This window comes from Pangasianodon hypophthalmus, chromosome 19, assembly GCF_027358585.1.
Source record: "Pangasianodon hypophthalmus isolate fPanHyp1 chromosome 19, fPanHyp1.pri, whole genome shotgun sequence".
NCBI classification, from domain to species: domain Eukaryota; kingdom Metazoa; phylum Chordata; class Actinopteri; order Siluriformes; family Pangasiidae; genus Pangasianodon; species Pangasianodon hypophthalmus.
Genome location: NC_069728.1, coordinates 8,805,083 through 8,818,849, shown reverse-complemented (window position 1 = coordinate 8,818,849; position 13,767 = coordinate 8,805,083). Strand labels below are relative to the sequence as shown.

The 13,767-nt window shown below is 39.6% G+C and overlaps 1 protein-coding gene across 8 annotated transcripts in view; it reads left to right on the top strand.

Annotated features, from left to right (window-relative positions):
* mark3b (MAP/microtubule affinity-regulating kinase 3b) overlaps positions 1 to 13,767 on the top strand; it is a 55,229-nt gene that overhangs the window by 6,958 nt on the left and 34,504 nt on the right. For 6 of the 8 annotated variants that reach the window (XM_034313644.2, XM_053242062.1, XM_026944428.3 and 3 more), the window contains exons 2-3: positions 2,125 to 2,316; positions 2,621 to 2,674. In XM_034313644.2, the coding sequence (XP_034169535.1) occupies positions 2,125 to 2,316; positions 2,621 to 2,674 (246 nt within the window). Of the gene's footprint in view, positions 1 to 2,124; positions 2,317 to 2,620; positions 2,675 to 12,639; positions 12,676 to 13,767 lie in introns of those variants that run through there. The other 2 variants (XR_008305256.1, XM_053242061.1) reach the window with 2 other exon arrangements.

Here is a 13,767-nt window from a genome sequence, read left to right as displayed (position 1 = left end):
ATGTAGAACTTAATCATTAAAAGTGTACTTGTTTTGCACTCAAATAACATAAATGTTTTGAAAAACCTTTTACGAATAGTGAAATCTGTCCTGATAACTTTAATTGCATAACCCATTTAAATGTTGATGCTGTGAGCAGCCAAGTTGTTTTGACGTCACTTGCTGAACTTGGGGTTGAGGAGACCATCCTGAGTTTCTGAGTTGAGGGGGTGTTTTCACCTAGTTCGAGGAGAGAAATTCTGAGTTACGACTTTAAACTTTTAAATTAATTTGAGTAAGAGTCAAACTTATGTTCAACTGGTATGACAGGCTGCTGGTCACATTTTTTTTGTTACTTCCTGTAGAACAGAATTTTTTTTGTGTGACATAGCTTTAGCTTTTACTTCTGCACTTCATCATATCTCTGACAGATCTGTCAGCGTAGTGTTAGTAAACATTGGAATTATGTATAGACTTTGAATATGTCTCAATTCACTGTCTACCCAGAGAGAACAAGGACATCTGCAGCTATTTGCACCAGTAGAGCGTAAACGCTTTCGTAGCCTATTTTGAATGTAAATGGCTGCTACAGTCAAGTTTATCGATTGCTAAAATGTTAACCGTTGCACTAAATCTTAAGTTAAAATACTTTTAACTTGCTGTCATTCTGTTCAAAATATACCTTGTGCAGAGTACAAAATGCATTTTACAGACTATAAATGTGTTTTACTTTTATTTTAGGAGGAGTACAATGATTTCTTTATGTGGGAAGTATTTTTTTGTTTGCTGAAATGGCACATATGAAAGGAACATAAGATAAGCTACAAATAGACATTTGTAAAATTATGCAGCATAACAACCACTTTCCTCAACAAACACAGAATTTGGTAGGTCAAACACAGATTATTGTCAGGGTAGATAAAATATATTTAAAAAGCACCGCTAGTCTAATGTTATATTTCACTCTGTTCTTCAGCATACTGAAATGCTGATGAAGCTCGCAGCCATTTCTTTATCCTTCATTACTCTGTTTTGTTACTCCAGAGCCATCGTTGAATGAGTACAAGATGAATAAATACAAGAGATGGATAATTTGAGTTACCGCTTTATTATAAAGCACAATCTATTTGGATTATGTTGAAATGACTAATTTGAGAGACCGACATTGCTTAAAGTAAGGTTACACTGAAAGAGTTGGATGCTATCTGCTTTCCTGTGTCTTGAGCTGAGATGTATTATTTTCCTCAGTGTCCGATTGTTTTGTTCTGTTTTGATCCATGATTACTTTACACACTACTAGCTTTGATGTAACTAATGTTTCAGTGACGCAGCTGAAAGTCTACGCTGTCCTAGTTTTAAACTAATGCTGCATTTGACTTTCCTCAGAAGTAGGAAGTTGGATTTTGGAATTGCGTCATTTACGGCATTATCACTTCGAGCTACAAGGTGGGGGAAAACCACGGGTGCCTCCATGTTTATTTATTTTTGGCAGCATGCTAGGCACTTAACTGTGACGCATTTTCCTCCTCAGAACGGCGAACTTTGTAGTCAGCGTTATAGATTTAACAAGCGAATATGTCTAGGCCTATATTTTGATCGCTCTAAAGTAAATACTTGTATATACTGTGTAACTCATTTAAAGATGAGAGGTGTTATTTTGTTTACTGTTGATGCTCTAGGCAGCCATGTTAATTTGACGTCACTTGTTGGACTCGGGGTTAAGTAGACTGTCCCAAGTTTGCGAGTAGGAATTCCAAGTTGAGGGAAAGTTTTCTTTGGATTTACCTAGTTGTAGGTCTGAAATTTTCAAGTGAAGAGTTGTAATTAAATGCAGTTAAACTTGTTTAAGTCAAATGCAGTACTTGCGTTCAACTGCTGCACCTGGCTGCTGGTCACATTTTTTGTTAAACACGTTACTTCCCGTCTGGATGTCACTTTACTCTCGAGGCATAGATTAATGTGGAGGTTTGACCTAAGCTGGATTGGAAACTGGATTTCATACAATAACTCCAATTCAAGTTACAGTATTTTTGCATTTGAGCTACACTATTTGTGTGTATTGATTTTGAGCTGCCAGTTTGTCACCTTTAGGAGGCCCTTTAACTCTATCACTGAGCTCTGTTTTTGTCTGTGTTGTATCTCCAGCACACCTCTCACAGTGACGGGCGGAACGATGGTGCCACCAGATCCAACCGCTCCGGGGCTCGATGCCGCAACTCCATCGCCTCATGTGCCGATGAACAGCCGCACATTGGCAACTATCGGCTGCTCAAAACCATCGGCAAGGGCAACTTCGCCAAGGTCAAACTGGCGCGACACATCCTAACGGGACGAGAGGTGAGGTTTAAACATCGCTCAGCCCGTGGGCTTTCATTCTGACTGTGACTGACTGATTCTTTTTTCAGATATTTTTTTCTCCAAGTCTTTCCCACACATCCATGCCTTCCCTCACTTACTTTCTGTCAGGTCCACTGAATATTAAAAAAGATGAGGTTTTATTACGTATAAATAGCGTTAGACATGTGTAACTCCGTCATAGTGATTCTGAAGTTTTTTTTCACTTTCCCATTTTAGTTTATTGCTTTTCTCTCGTGAGCAGCAGGGTCAGTAAAATGTCATTTGTTTCCTTCCTTTCCTGCAGGTGGCCATAAAAATTATTGATAAGACACAGCTCAATCCTACCAGTCTCCAAAAGGTAAATATTCTGGATAATAATAATATACTCTGTATTTGTTTCCACTCACCTTCTCTCTCTCTCTTTCTCTCTCTCTCCCCCACTTCCTTTTCCCAGTTTATCATTTTGTGGGGAAAAATATATTATGCTTTGTTTTAACCCTGAGAATTGTGCTATTGGTGTATTGAAGGGCATCGTGGTCAATCCAAAATGCTTCAGTTTTACCCTAGTACAGCCTGAGCCCCTTTAGTGCTAGCTAACCAAACCCAAAGCTTTTCAGTGCCATGCCAGGCATGATGGGTAAGTAACGGCTGATGGAGGGAACGTCTGTGGCCTTGGATATCTGAGGCAGCTAATAATAGCAGGAGTGGAGAAATCCAAACGAGTGGCAGGAGTAATAACAGCGCATGCATCTGTGCAGAAAGCGGCGAGCTTAGACAGGACAGCGAATCATGGAGGAGGGGCTGAAGACGAGACTCTTACTCTGTTAGCTTCTCAAGTTCTGCTGCTCTCCATTCACATGTTACTGAAGCTCTGTGTCTTTTTGTAGTGTTTCTCTGATTTGGCTTTAGAGATCACATTGAGGCAGCTCCTTTTCCCTTATGTGACTTCTCCTTTTAATTAACTCACACTTGTTTTTCCAGACTATTGATTTTTCCATTCACGGATACAGTGACAGCTTGTGGCACTGGGTGCAGTGAATGCCCAGAAGTTCTGAATTAGTACAGCTTATGATAGGGATAAGTCCGACTTTTTCATGTGAAAGGACAATCTAAAAAATCTGCACTAAGCTACTGACGTTCTTTTGGCCCAAACATTTAAACATGGCTGGTTTGATAATACTGTTGAGGGATGGTGGTGGTCTCTTATTTATTCAAGCTGACATCATATTTGGCAGTGAATCCGAGCTTATGTTTTTCTCAGTCTGAAAAATGGCTATTCTTTTTTTCCACTCATGGAACCAACATGCTTTTGTGCTAGCAAGGATTGGGCACAGAGGTGTATCTCTTACCAGTAAGATCAAATTGACAAACCTACAAGAGGTGGTTAATGAATAATATTCGAACAAAGGTGTGAAATTTTGATGAGTGATGTAGACTGTCACAGTGTGCAGGTGGACACATGCATTTTATAACCATATAATGTAGGGTTCATAAACAGTTTTAAGGAATGCAAGAAGTGGGACTAGAATAAGAAGTTATATCCACACTAAATGGCCAAACGTTTGTGGACACCTGACCATCACACCCATATGTGGTTCTTCCCCAAACTGTTGTCACCATGTTGGAAGCAAAAATGTTGTAGCTTTATAATTTCCCTTCAGCTTTGGGATGAACTGAAACACTGACTGAACCCCAGATATCCTCCTCACCCAACATCACTGCCTGACCTCATTAATGCTCTTGTGGCTGAATGAACACACATCCCCACAGCCACACTCCAACATCTAGTGGAAAGCCTTCCCAGAAGAGTAGCGGTTATTACGGCCTTTCGCACTGCTTTAGTTCCAGAACTAAATGTACAGTACTAAAGTACTGGGCAATTTTGCGCGAACTATTTCCCAGTACCATTTAAAGGGTTGCATTCTCACCGACAGTGGGCACTAGGAAATGACGTAAGCCGGTCGACAGCGAGGTCATTTGCGCGCGGCGTTCAACAACAGAAACAAAGAACAACGTAAACAACCGGTAGGATGGAAGACGCTGTGATCGGAGCTGTGTTTGTTGTGTCTCGCAGGTTTCACAATAATGGACATGGAATGTCGACGTATACGTAAAGCGATTGAAAGAACTGTATGTTTACACAGCGTTTTAAATCATGGCGGGTGAGGCTGTTTTCATACACGTTTGGCCAGTCAACGTCTACTTATGTCACGCATAGTACCAGTTGTGCTGGTTAGACCCTGCTCCGGAGTAGGAGCTAATTTGGTTCTCAAAAAAGGCAGTCCGGTACTAAAATCGCACCCAGTTCCAGAGGTGCGAAAATGCCAAAATGTGGGTAGTTCCACAGTTAGTTCAGGTACTATGAAAAGGTTCCCACGGTGTGAAAGGCCCTATTGTAACAGCAAAGGGGAACTAAATCTGGAATGGGATATTCAACAAGCAGATAAAGTCATAAAGGCTTTCTGCTTTTATTTTGTATTTGATTCTGAGATGTTGGCCCTCCTCAGAAATCCAGCAGTTTTCCCTCTAGGTCATCTCTCAGACAGTGGACTCGTCTGATCCACTCACTCACAGCTGCTCGCTGTAGTCTGTCTCTGACACTATTTCCATCTGCTCTTATGCAATTGGTGAGTGTGGGAGGAGTGCCTGTACCTCGAGTTCTGCCTCTTCATTTAGAATCAGCCACTTTCTAATCAGATCGGGCCGCCTGTGGGTTATTTTCTTTCTTTTTTTTTTTTTTGTGGAAATACTCTCGCCACTTAGCAGCAGCTGGCCGTTGAACATAATTGTTGCGTGTAGACGGACAGCGTTGGTGGAACTGTGTGGGTGTAGATGATCCAGATCATTTAGTAGTCGTTTGTATCCTAGAGACTCACAAAGCAGTGTTGTTTTTTTTTTATTTAGAGGGGGTGTATGAGAAACGTGAGTTGTGAGAGGTTATGCTGGAAAAGGGACGCTTTGTTTAAAGATACATGCCTTTATTCAGAGTGTCTCCGGTAACACTACTTACTCTTATTGATGCCAGATTTGCATCAAACCACCAACGGCTCACTACAGGCATGCAGAAAGACTGATGGAGCAAAGGCATAGAGGTTTTTCATTTTTTGTTAAGCAGGTGTTATGAGTATGTTTTGTTCTCTCAGAGAACTTTATTGGGTAATTTCCTTCTTTGGAGTGGAAGACTCTAGATCCCTTACTACTGATAGAGTACACACACACACACACACACACACACACACACACACACACTGCTTTTTATCAATACATTGTCATTAACATCACTGATTTAACCTCAGAATGTGAGAGAGACCTGTCTGGGTTTTCATTAGAGGACACCTCAATACTGATGCTGATACTGATATAAGCAGTGAGGGTTATTATAATTCATGAACATTGTTTCTAATTAATTAAATATTTTTATTAAAATCTTTATTAAACATATTGTTTAAATCTTGAAACAGTATGGAATTCTACATCAAATGGATCCCTTTGGTGTGAACGAAAAAGAGATGCAACCTGGTTGCAGAAAGACCCAAGTAGCCTAGCACCCTGATGCTATATGGTTATAATCTGAATAAAGAATTTATCCAGAATTTATTTAGGGATCAGATTAACATTAGTTAAAATGTTATCCGCTTATTATAGATTAGCATTAAAAGACAGGGAGTGCTATTCTGCCAAACTATTCTTATGACATGGTGTCCTGTCAGTGGCTAAATGATGGTTAGCATTGGACTAGCCTGCAATCACCAGACATGTATGCTTATCTCATAGAGAGAAATTGAAGGCATACAAGTCTCTTGATGCTTACAACTTTGTTGTTTGTGGGCATGTTCAAGACATAAGATTTTACCGTTACAACTAAGAGGACGTTGTGGCATTGAAAGCTGTGGTGCTGCCCAAACAGGTGCCATAAACTCATTTGTAATCTGAATAAAGTTAGATAGCTAAACATAGTCATTATAGGCAACTCCTCAGTATGAACATGACCTAGCTATCTAATAAATAAAAATAAAAATAAATTCTGCCTCTGCTCCTAAAAACCACTGTAGTCTCCCGCTATGTTTGTGCACCCAGGATGCGCGGCTGAGGTCAGAGTGGCGCGTCTCACTCAGGGGTCTAGATCATTAGTCTCGTAGAGTGTAAAGGCAGCTTACCATTCCACACCATTTAAAAGCCTGCACTCCTTTATTTATAGGCTTTACATCATCATAAGCGTTGACCTTTTCATTTCAACAATGGAGCTGTCTCAGCTAAATAGTAAATTCACCATTTTTTTTTTTTTAACAATTTTTCTGGTTCCTGATTTATTCTGATTTGTCACCTTTTGTTAAAATTTGCGCATGGACGCAAAGTTGTTTGAGTGCAAGAGCGCAAGCGCACACTTTATTTTTTTATCAAGAAAACTAATTCCCACATGTGCAACAGAAGCTCTTTTTGAAACGCAGCTGAGACACGGTGTGGATTAACGTGAAGCTTATAAGTAGGTTACTCATTTCAATATCGGTATTGGTATTGGTACCAAAAAAAAAAACATACTCGTACTCGGTCTGAAAAAACTGCCATCAATGCAATTATTTATTTTATTTTATTCAGCGCTGGAGAATGCTCTATTCTGATTGGTCAGAATGTGTTGATTAATTTCCGATAACAGCACAGCTTGGATAGAAGTTCCAACTGTGAGGCAAACCACAGGCTTATATTAATGCACTTGTTAAAGCAAGTGATACAGTAATACATTACTGTTTCTATAGTGAAAACTTGCACAGGAACTTGTATAGCAGACATTCCACAGACGTTTTCTGTGTGGAGATGTTTATTTAGCATATTTGGAAGGAGTCTCAGGTCTCAGCGCTTTGTAACAGTGAGAAGTGAAGTTGTACTTTTAAGTTTTCCAGCACAGGAAAGTCTTCAGGGCTGAGGGCTTTGCAGTTTCTGGATGACATGGCAAGCTGCATTTTTTGTCTTAACATCAAGAAAGTGAAAAAAGAGGGCTGTTGTATGGGTTTTAGCAGCACCTAACTGGTTTCACCAACGTTTCACAACATTAAACATAACTTTAAACGTGGTGTTTTTAGATTAAAAAAAAAAATGTAATTGTTGGCAAATTACTGTGGCTAAAGAAGAATAAAACACTTCCGGATGTGCTGTTAGAGGACAATAATCAACTCTGGGGTCTTAAAAACCCTCTGCTTCACCATATACTGCCCACTCCATTTATTCCTTACATAATCATCTAATCTAGCAGTTATTCCCTGTTCCAATAACCTGTCTAAATTACATAATAAAGACCATTTTAATTACTGACAAGAAATTTAATATCCGTTGACTAATTATGTCAAATCTCTTAGTCTCGTGCTACCACAGTACTCTTACTTTTCCAGCACATATCGTTGGAACTTTTCTTTTCCTGTTTTTCTGTTGTCACTGAGGTTTCATCTCTCTCTCTCTCTCTCTCTCTCTCTCTCTCTCTCTCTCTCTCTCTCTGTCTTTTTCCCAACTGTCTGTGCTGTTCCTGTTATTTTAGCAAGAGAGAGGTGCACTAGTTTATAGTCATTATTTTTTCATAAAGAAATTAGTACACAGATGAACAGCAGAGAATTGAATCCTTGTTCTAAGCTGCCATATGAGATATACTCGATCGTAATGTTCCAGTGTTGGAGTCACCGAGGACTCACTTGCTCTCTGGCTCTCTGCTATGCTCTGCTCACATAGACATGTACACAGTGCCAGCGTACGTGCATCCTTGCAGGAGTTAGTCTCTTTCCTTCCTCCTGAGGCATGTTTTCAAATAACATGTCACCCACAGCACATTGAGAATTTATCAGCTCTTACCTGGAATGGCCCAGCGAAGAGAGCAGAGAACAAACATGTCAGGATTAAGAGGGGAGGGGGAGACATCTTCATGTTCCTCACAGCACTTGTGATGAACAAATACAAGGCATCTGAGGACAGTGCTACCCAGATGGCCTGAAAAGTGCTTTTGATTTTTTTTTTTCCCCTTTTTCCTTTCCCTTTTTTCATTTTTATCTGAATTTTTGTGATTTAATTTTCAGGCTGTGGTTAAGAAGATTCCCTGATAGACATTTGATAAATTGAGTTAGGCTAATATGTATCTTTTTTTCTTGAAATTTGCCTATAAAAAGCAAGTAGATATGGCACTGATCAGATTACAGAATTGCCTGTAGTACACCATAACAAAAAGCAATATAAACTAGATCACTACACTATAGTAACAGTAGTCAGAGTAAAAGTAGCAATAGTAATAGTGAAAGTAGCAATAGTAACGAATGGAGCAGGAATAATAACAGTAACAGCAGCAATAGTAAAAGTAGCAGTAGTAATAATGAAAGTAGCAGTAGTAACAAAAGCAACTGTAATAATAGGAAGTGTTAGCAATAGTAACAATGCTTAAAAAGCATAAATTTTTTTGTAACAGTTTAGAAAAATATTCTATCAGTATCAAAAAAAGAAAAAGTGGCAATGTGCCATCCGTGTGCCAAGTCTGTTCTCTTTTAATATTCAGAATTGCATCAGGCTGCGTGTAGACTCGCACCATGGCTCCAGAGGAGCTCTCACTCAGGTCGGTTTTCAGGGAGTCAGATGGTTCTCCCATAGAGAGTATAAAGCCCATCCATCCATCTCAAATCCACCCCAGAGGTGTGCAGGAATTGATTCACTGCCCCTCTGCCAATATCTCAATTACAGCTCTTATTCACTCAAATGCAATGTTTAGTCTGCTCAGTGTTTCTAGCTGACGTTTGGGAGCAGTTGTTTAGTCTGTCTGTGAATGGGTGTGTTTCTGAGTGAGTGATGTGTGGACGTTCGGCACAATTAAGCAAGCAGCTTTTCTTGATGCGTACACTCTTTCTGCCCAAGTGCCATCACCTATTCAAGTCTACTTTGAACACAGTGGTTACTGTATATATGAGTGGACATTACTGCCTGCAGTCAGGTGCACTAGAGCTCCACAACAAATGAAATACAGATGGTTATTTTCCTACACAGAACTTGGACCTAAATTAAGATTCTTCATTGGTCTAGACATAGAAAATGTCTAGACCAAACTGGATTGTCTATTTTGAGTGCTTTAAAAGCTAGTCTTTATAATTTGATGTCACTTTCTGGACTGTCTGGTGTAATGAGCCGTTCTCGGTTAGTTCTGCCTCCATGATCTCTGTCAGTAGTCTTAATACTGATGAATGTTGTAGATTGTACGTGTGAGGAATGAGAAAGCAAAACAATGTTTCATTTGTGATCTGTTACAGATATAGTCATGGATAGTGGTGGAAAATTCTGGAAATGCGTCCCTGTTCTCTGTGTGCTCCCAGAGCCACATCCCCAAAACACATGCTAGTGCAACAAGGGCAACTTTCTGAAGTAACAGGCAACATGATTGATGGGAAAGTAGAGACAACTCTGTGTCCTGATTAGTTGGCTGTGGGTGGTCTGTTATTTATTTATTTATTTTTTCCTGTTTACAGAACCAGGGACCTCTGAGCAGAAACCCATCATGTGGCATAGGAATACTTCTCTCAGAGCAGAGCTTTTTCAGTTGTTTTACGCATGATGGCCATATATATACAGTGTACATTTGTATGTATGTGCTGATGAAACAAGGGAGTGTGCCAGGAAGGAAGTTGGAGAGGAAACACATTAACAGGCTGGTGGGGAAAGTGGGCTGCTAGCCAGTTAGGTCAGCCCAGAGACCCTTCTACACTCTGTGCGCTGATGTCTGTGGCAGTAATGTCTTTACATGCTCCCCTGTGGCGTGGATGAATGTTAGTAAGGGAAAAAGAGGTGGGGCTGAAGAGAATTATTATTAGGTGGCTTTATCATTATCTTATATTGGCCTTAAGCACGTTTTAGCAGATTTCAGCAGTCTTTCCTACTTAATTGCCACTTGTCACTCTGTATTAGATGATGATCCCTATCAAATTTTGGCTGAATTCTATAACAGGCTGGGTGATAATTTGTTTTCTCCATGTCTGATTATAGGACAAAGATCCTCTGACGATAGATCTATGATAAAAGTAAAGTATTATTATTATTATTATTATTATTATTATTATTATGTTCTGTTTAAGGCATCAATCAGTGCACTCTGGGCTTTTGCAGAAAATGGGGTCGTATAAACAAACATTCAACAAAGTGAGCATGAGGTAACAAGGTAATTTTTTTTCTATCCGTTAGGGTTTCGTTTATGTTCGCCATTGCCACTCTCATATTTGTAGCTGTCCTGTGAGTTTTGTGCCATCCTATGTCATCCTCCTACTGGTGGCTTTTCAGATATTAATCGAAAATTTTTGACACAGGCAGAACTATGTCATCGACTGTCTTTGGTCACAGTGGCACTCTGGTGAGCGCACCACATTACGCATTCGGAGACCACCAATCTCAGCTCTTGCCGAAGCAAATTCGAAATCAGGCATGAAACTATACAGTGTAAATGTAGCTTTACTCCTCTATATTAATTAATACTTTTTAAACTCAAACATGCTCAACTGGTGCAAATTATATGACTATAATTAAATAAATTATTCAGAAACACAAGCTGTACATGACAAAGGGCATTTGAGCCTTTAATAGATAAAGCATGTGATTTGCTAGGGTCATGCTTTTGACCGAGGGTGAAGGCATCAGTGTCACTCCTGACACCCTGAGAGAACATGGGACCACTTCTGCTCTCCTGGGTGCTCGAGCACAGACGGCCGTCTGGCATTATCTTTGCCATCTCTTTTTCTGTTGTTTCTGTGCAATTGTTGTATTTTTGAAGGAAGCATTTATGTTTTGTTTAAAAGAATTTCAACATCTACTCACAACGGACAGAAATCAAACGGCACCGCCGTTGCTAATTGTTATTTTCGTCACACTTTTTCCCATATTTATTGGTTCGTCTTGAGCCACAGAGGTGGACAGATCATAAATCCATGAGCTTGCCCATCAGGCAAGTGAAATTTGCTCCTCAGTCCAATGTTTTAGTTACTCTGAAATAGCTGTCTAGGCTAGTAATGGTAGCTAACCTAATATAATGAAGTATGACCAGATAGTTAGCTAGTTAAGTGCATTAATGAAGACAGAAACAAGTTCCTGCATAAAGGACGACTTGGTTGTGCTTATTTATGCACCATTTTTTGAGCCCTCAACAAAATGTAGGCAAGTTGCTTTACAGTGTTTTAACTGTAACATTGTGAGGTGTATCACACCATCATGAAGCACATTTTGTTTAAATATAGAGTAGGCTACATAAACACAAATTTTCATGAAAGTCAATAGTGAGAACCATTTTCTTTCTCTGGTTGTTGGAGACACACAATCTTGTTGTCCTGGGTGCATTTGCTTACCCTTGAGGCATCATACAGTTTTCTGAGTATTGTGTGTATGGTCAAGTGCAGGCTTTTTTTTTTTTTTTGGTAAAGTTAATAATAATATAGCTCAGTGTTGTCACTTCATAAGATAATTTAAATGTGAAATTTGTATACTATGATATTGTATACTGTTGACGAAACGTCTTTGAGCGTCGTGATATTATATTTTTGCCTTATTGCCCATCCCCAATCAGAAGTCACTGGTATCATTTGCGTACAGTAATTCGGCCTTGACAGCGTAAGTGAAATGTTCACACTGTACAGATGTTTGCGTCATTTAAAACCGTTGTGCTTCTGAATCACGCGTGATGATATTTGCTGGCAGTGAAACATTGTCTAAACCTGTTCTTATATATATCAGGTTGTGTGAAACTTTGTCCTCTCCATTGGTTAGGTTGCTATATATTTTCCTTCCTGTTTTTGCCTTAAAGGCTCAGAATGACTTATGGCATGGTTTGGAAGCTGATGCCTCCGGATGAAAAGAATACTCTGAGAACAGGGTTTAGGCTGGCCACTCTGATCTCAGAGGTCAGACAATCTGCACCTGTCCTGCAGTAACTTGTGAGTTCTGCACCCCCCCCCCCCCCCCCCCTTTTTTTTTTAAACCCTCTGGTTCTGCCGCTGGTTGTTGGAGGCCCGGGCACAACATCACAGGACCGCATGAAGCCCCAGCTGAAGGGCAGGGTGCTCCAGCCTTCATTATTAGGCAGCAGCCAGACTTTTAGCCAGTCAGCACTTGCCTTTAATGAGGTCATGCACTTGTATATCATACATGGAGAACTGTAGTGCCTGTTTTTCCCATGGACACTAGAGAAACTCTGCACAGACAGCTTTCTTAGTTCTGTCTGGATCTGTGTGTGCACAGGGAATTAGCTGTGTAGTTACAGGAGCTGGTGTTTGTGCTAATCCAAATTAAAATGCTGGTAATTTTCTAAATTTTTGTGTCTCCTCATAGAAAGGCTTGGGTGGTGTTGCAGGAGAGCAGTAGCAGGTATGTGGGCTTCAAAGGCAAGCCATAATGTGTTAGCTAACTGCTACCCCAGCATGGTGCCTGACCTGTACATGCATGTAGCCTAGAGCTTCAATAAGTAATTGACAAAATCGATAAAAATCAATTATTTAAAAGAGTCAGCTATGAATTTCATTACTGAGTAGTTGTAGTGTGTTATGAAGCATGCTGTGGTACATCACTTCATTTAGATTAAAAAAAAAAATGATTTAACAGGCGGCGCACGTTACAACAGAGAACCAACTCCCCTAAAGTATGGGAAGTCTTTACATTACACTTCATTGCACTACACTTCACGGCCTCATGCCATAACTTGTTTTCATGTGAGGAGTATTTTGATTAAAACATTATCTGGTGCTATGTTGGCCAAACAGTTGGTATATTGTATGACAGCTCGATGGGTTAAAATCATGGTCTTGAAAGGGTGATTAGTCTACGAGACGAAATCGAAACGACTCATGTCACGAAGCATGTGCATTATACAGTGTTGCGCAGCAAGTAGCAAAGCTATTTGAATCAGTTAGCTTGTAAGTAGTAAACCATATTTTCAACCAAGTATCACTGATAAACACTACATTGTTTCATTTTCATAGTATACACAATATATATATTTTTTATATATTTTGTGTGTCATTGGGTCTTCAGCCTGTGTTCGGTTGATAATCAAAATCGATCCTGAAAAGAGTCGATTCACTGATTCCAGACTAATAGTCAGGTTTTTTTTGTTGTTAATTCCACACACCAAAAATTATACATTTTTTTTTTTTTTTTTTGCAGTAGTGTGAATACATGTTTCAACAGATTTTCAACTAATTGAATAATCCAAAAAAAAAAAAACCCAATGAAAAAAATCAGTAGGTTAATGAATTTTCAAAAATATAGTTAGTTGCAACCCTATCTACCTATCTATCTATCTATCTATCTATCTGTTGTTGAATGTAACATGTTTGGCAATTGTTGTATTTTCGTCTTCGTCTGGTTGGGTTTATGCACATTTGTGCTTAGTGCACGTGTTCGCACACCTTGTTTTTTTCCTGTGGGTGTAAGCATGTCTCGCTACCACCCGGCTACATC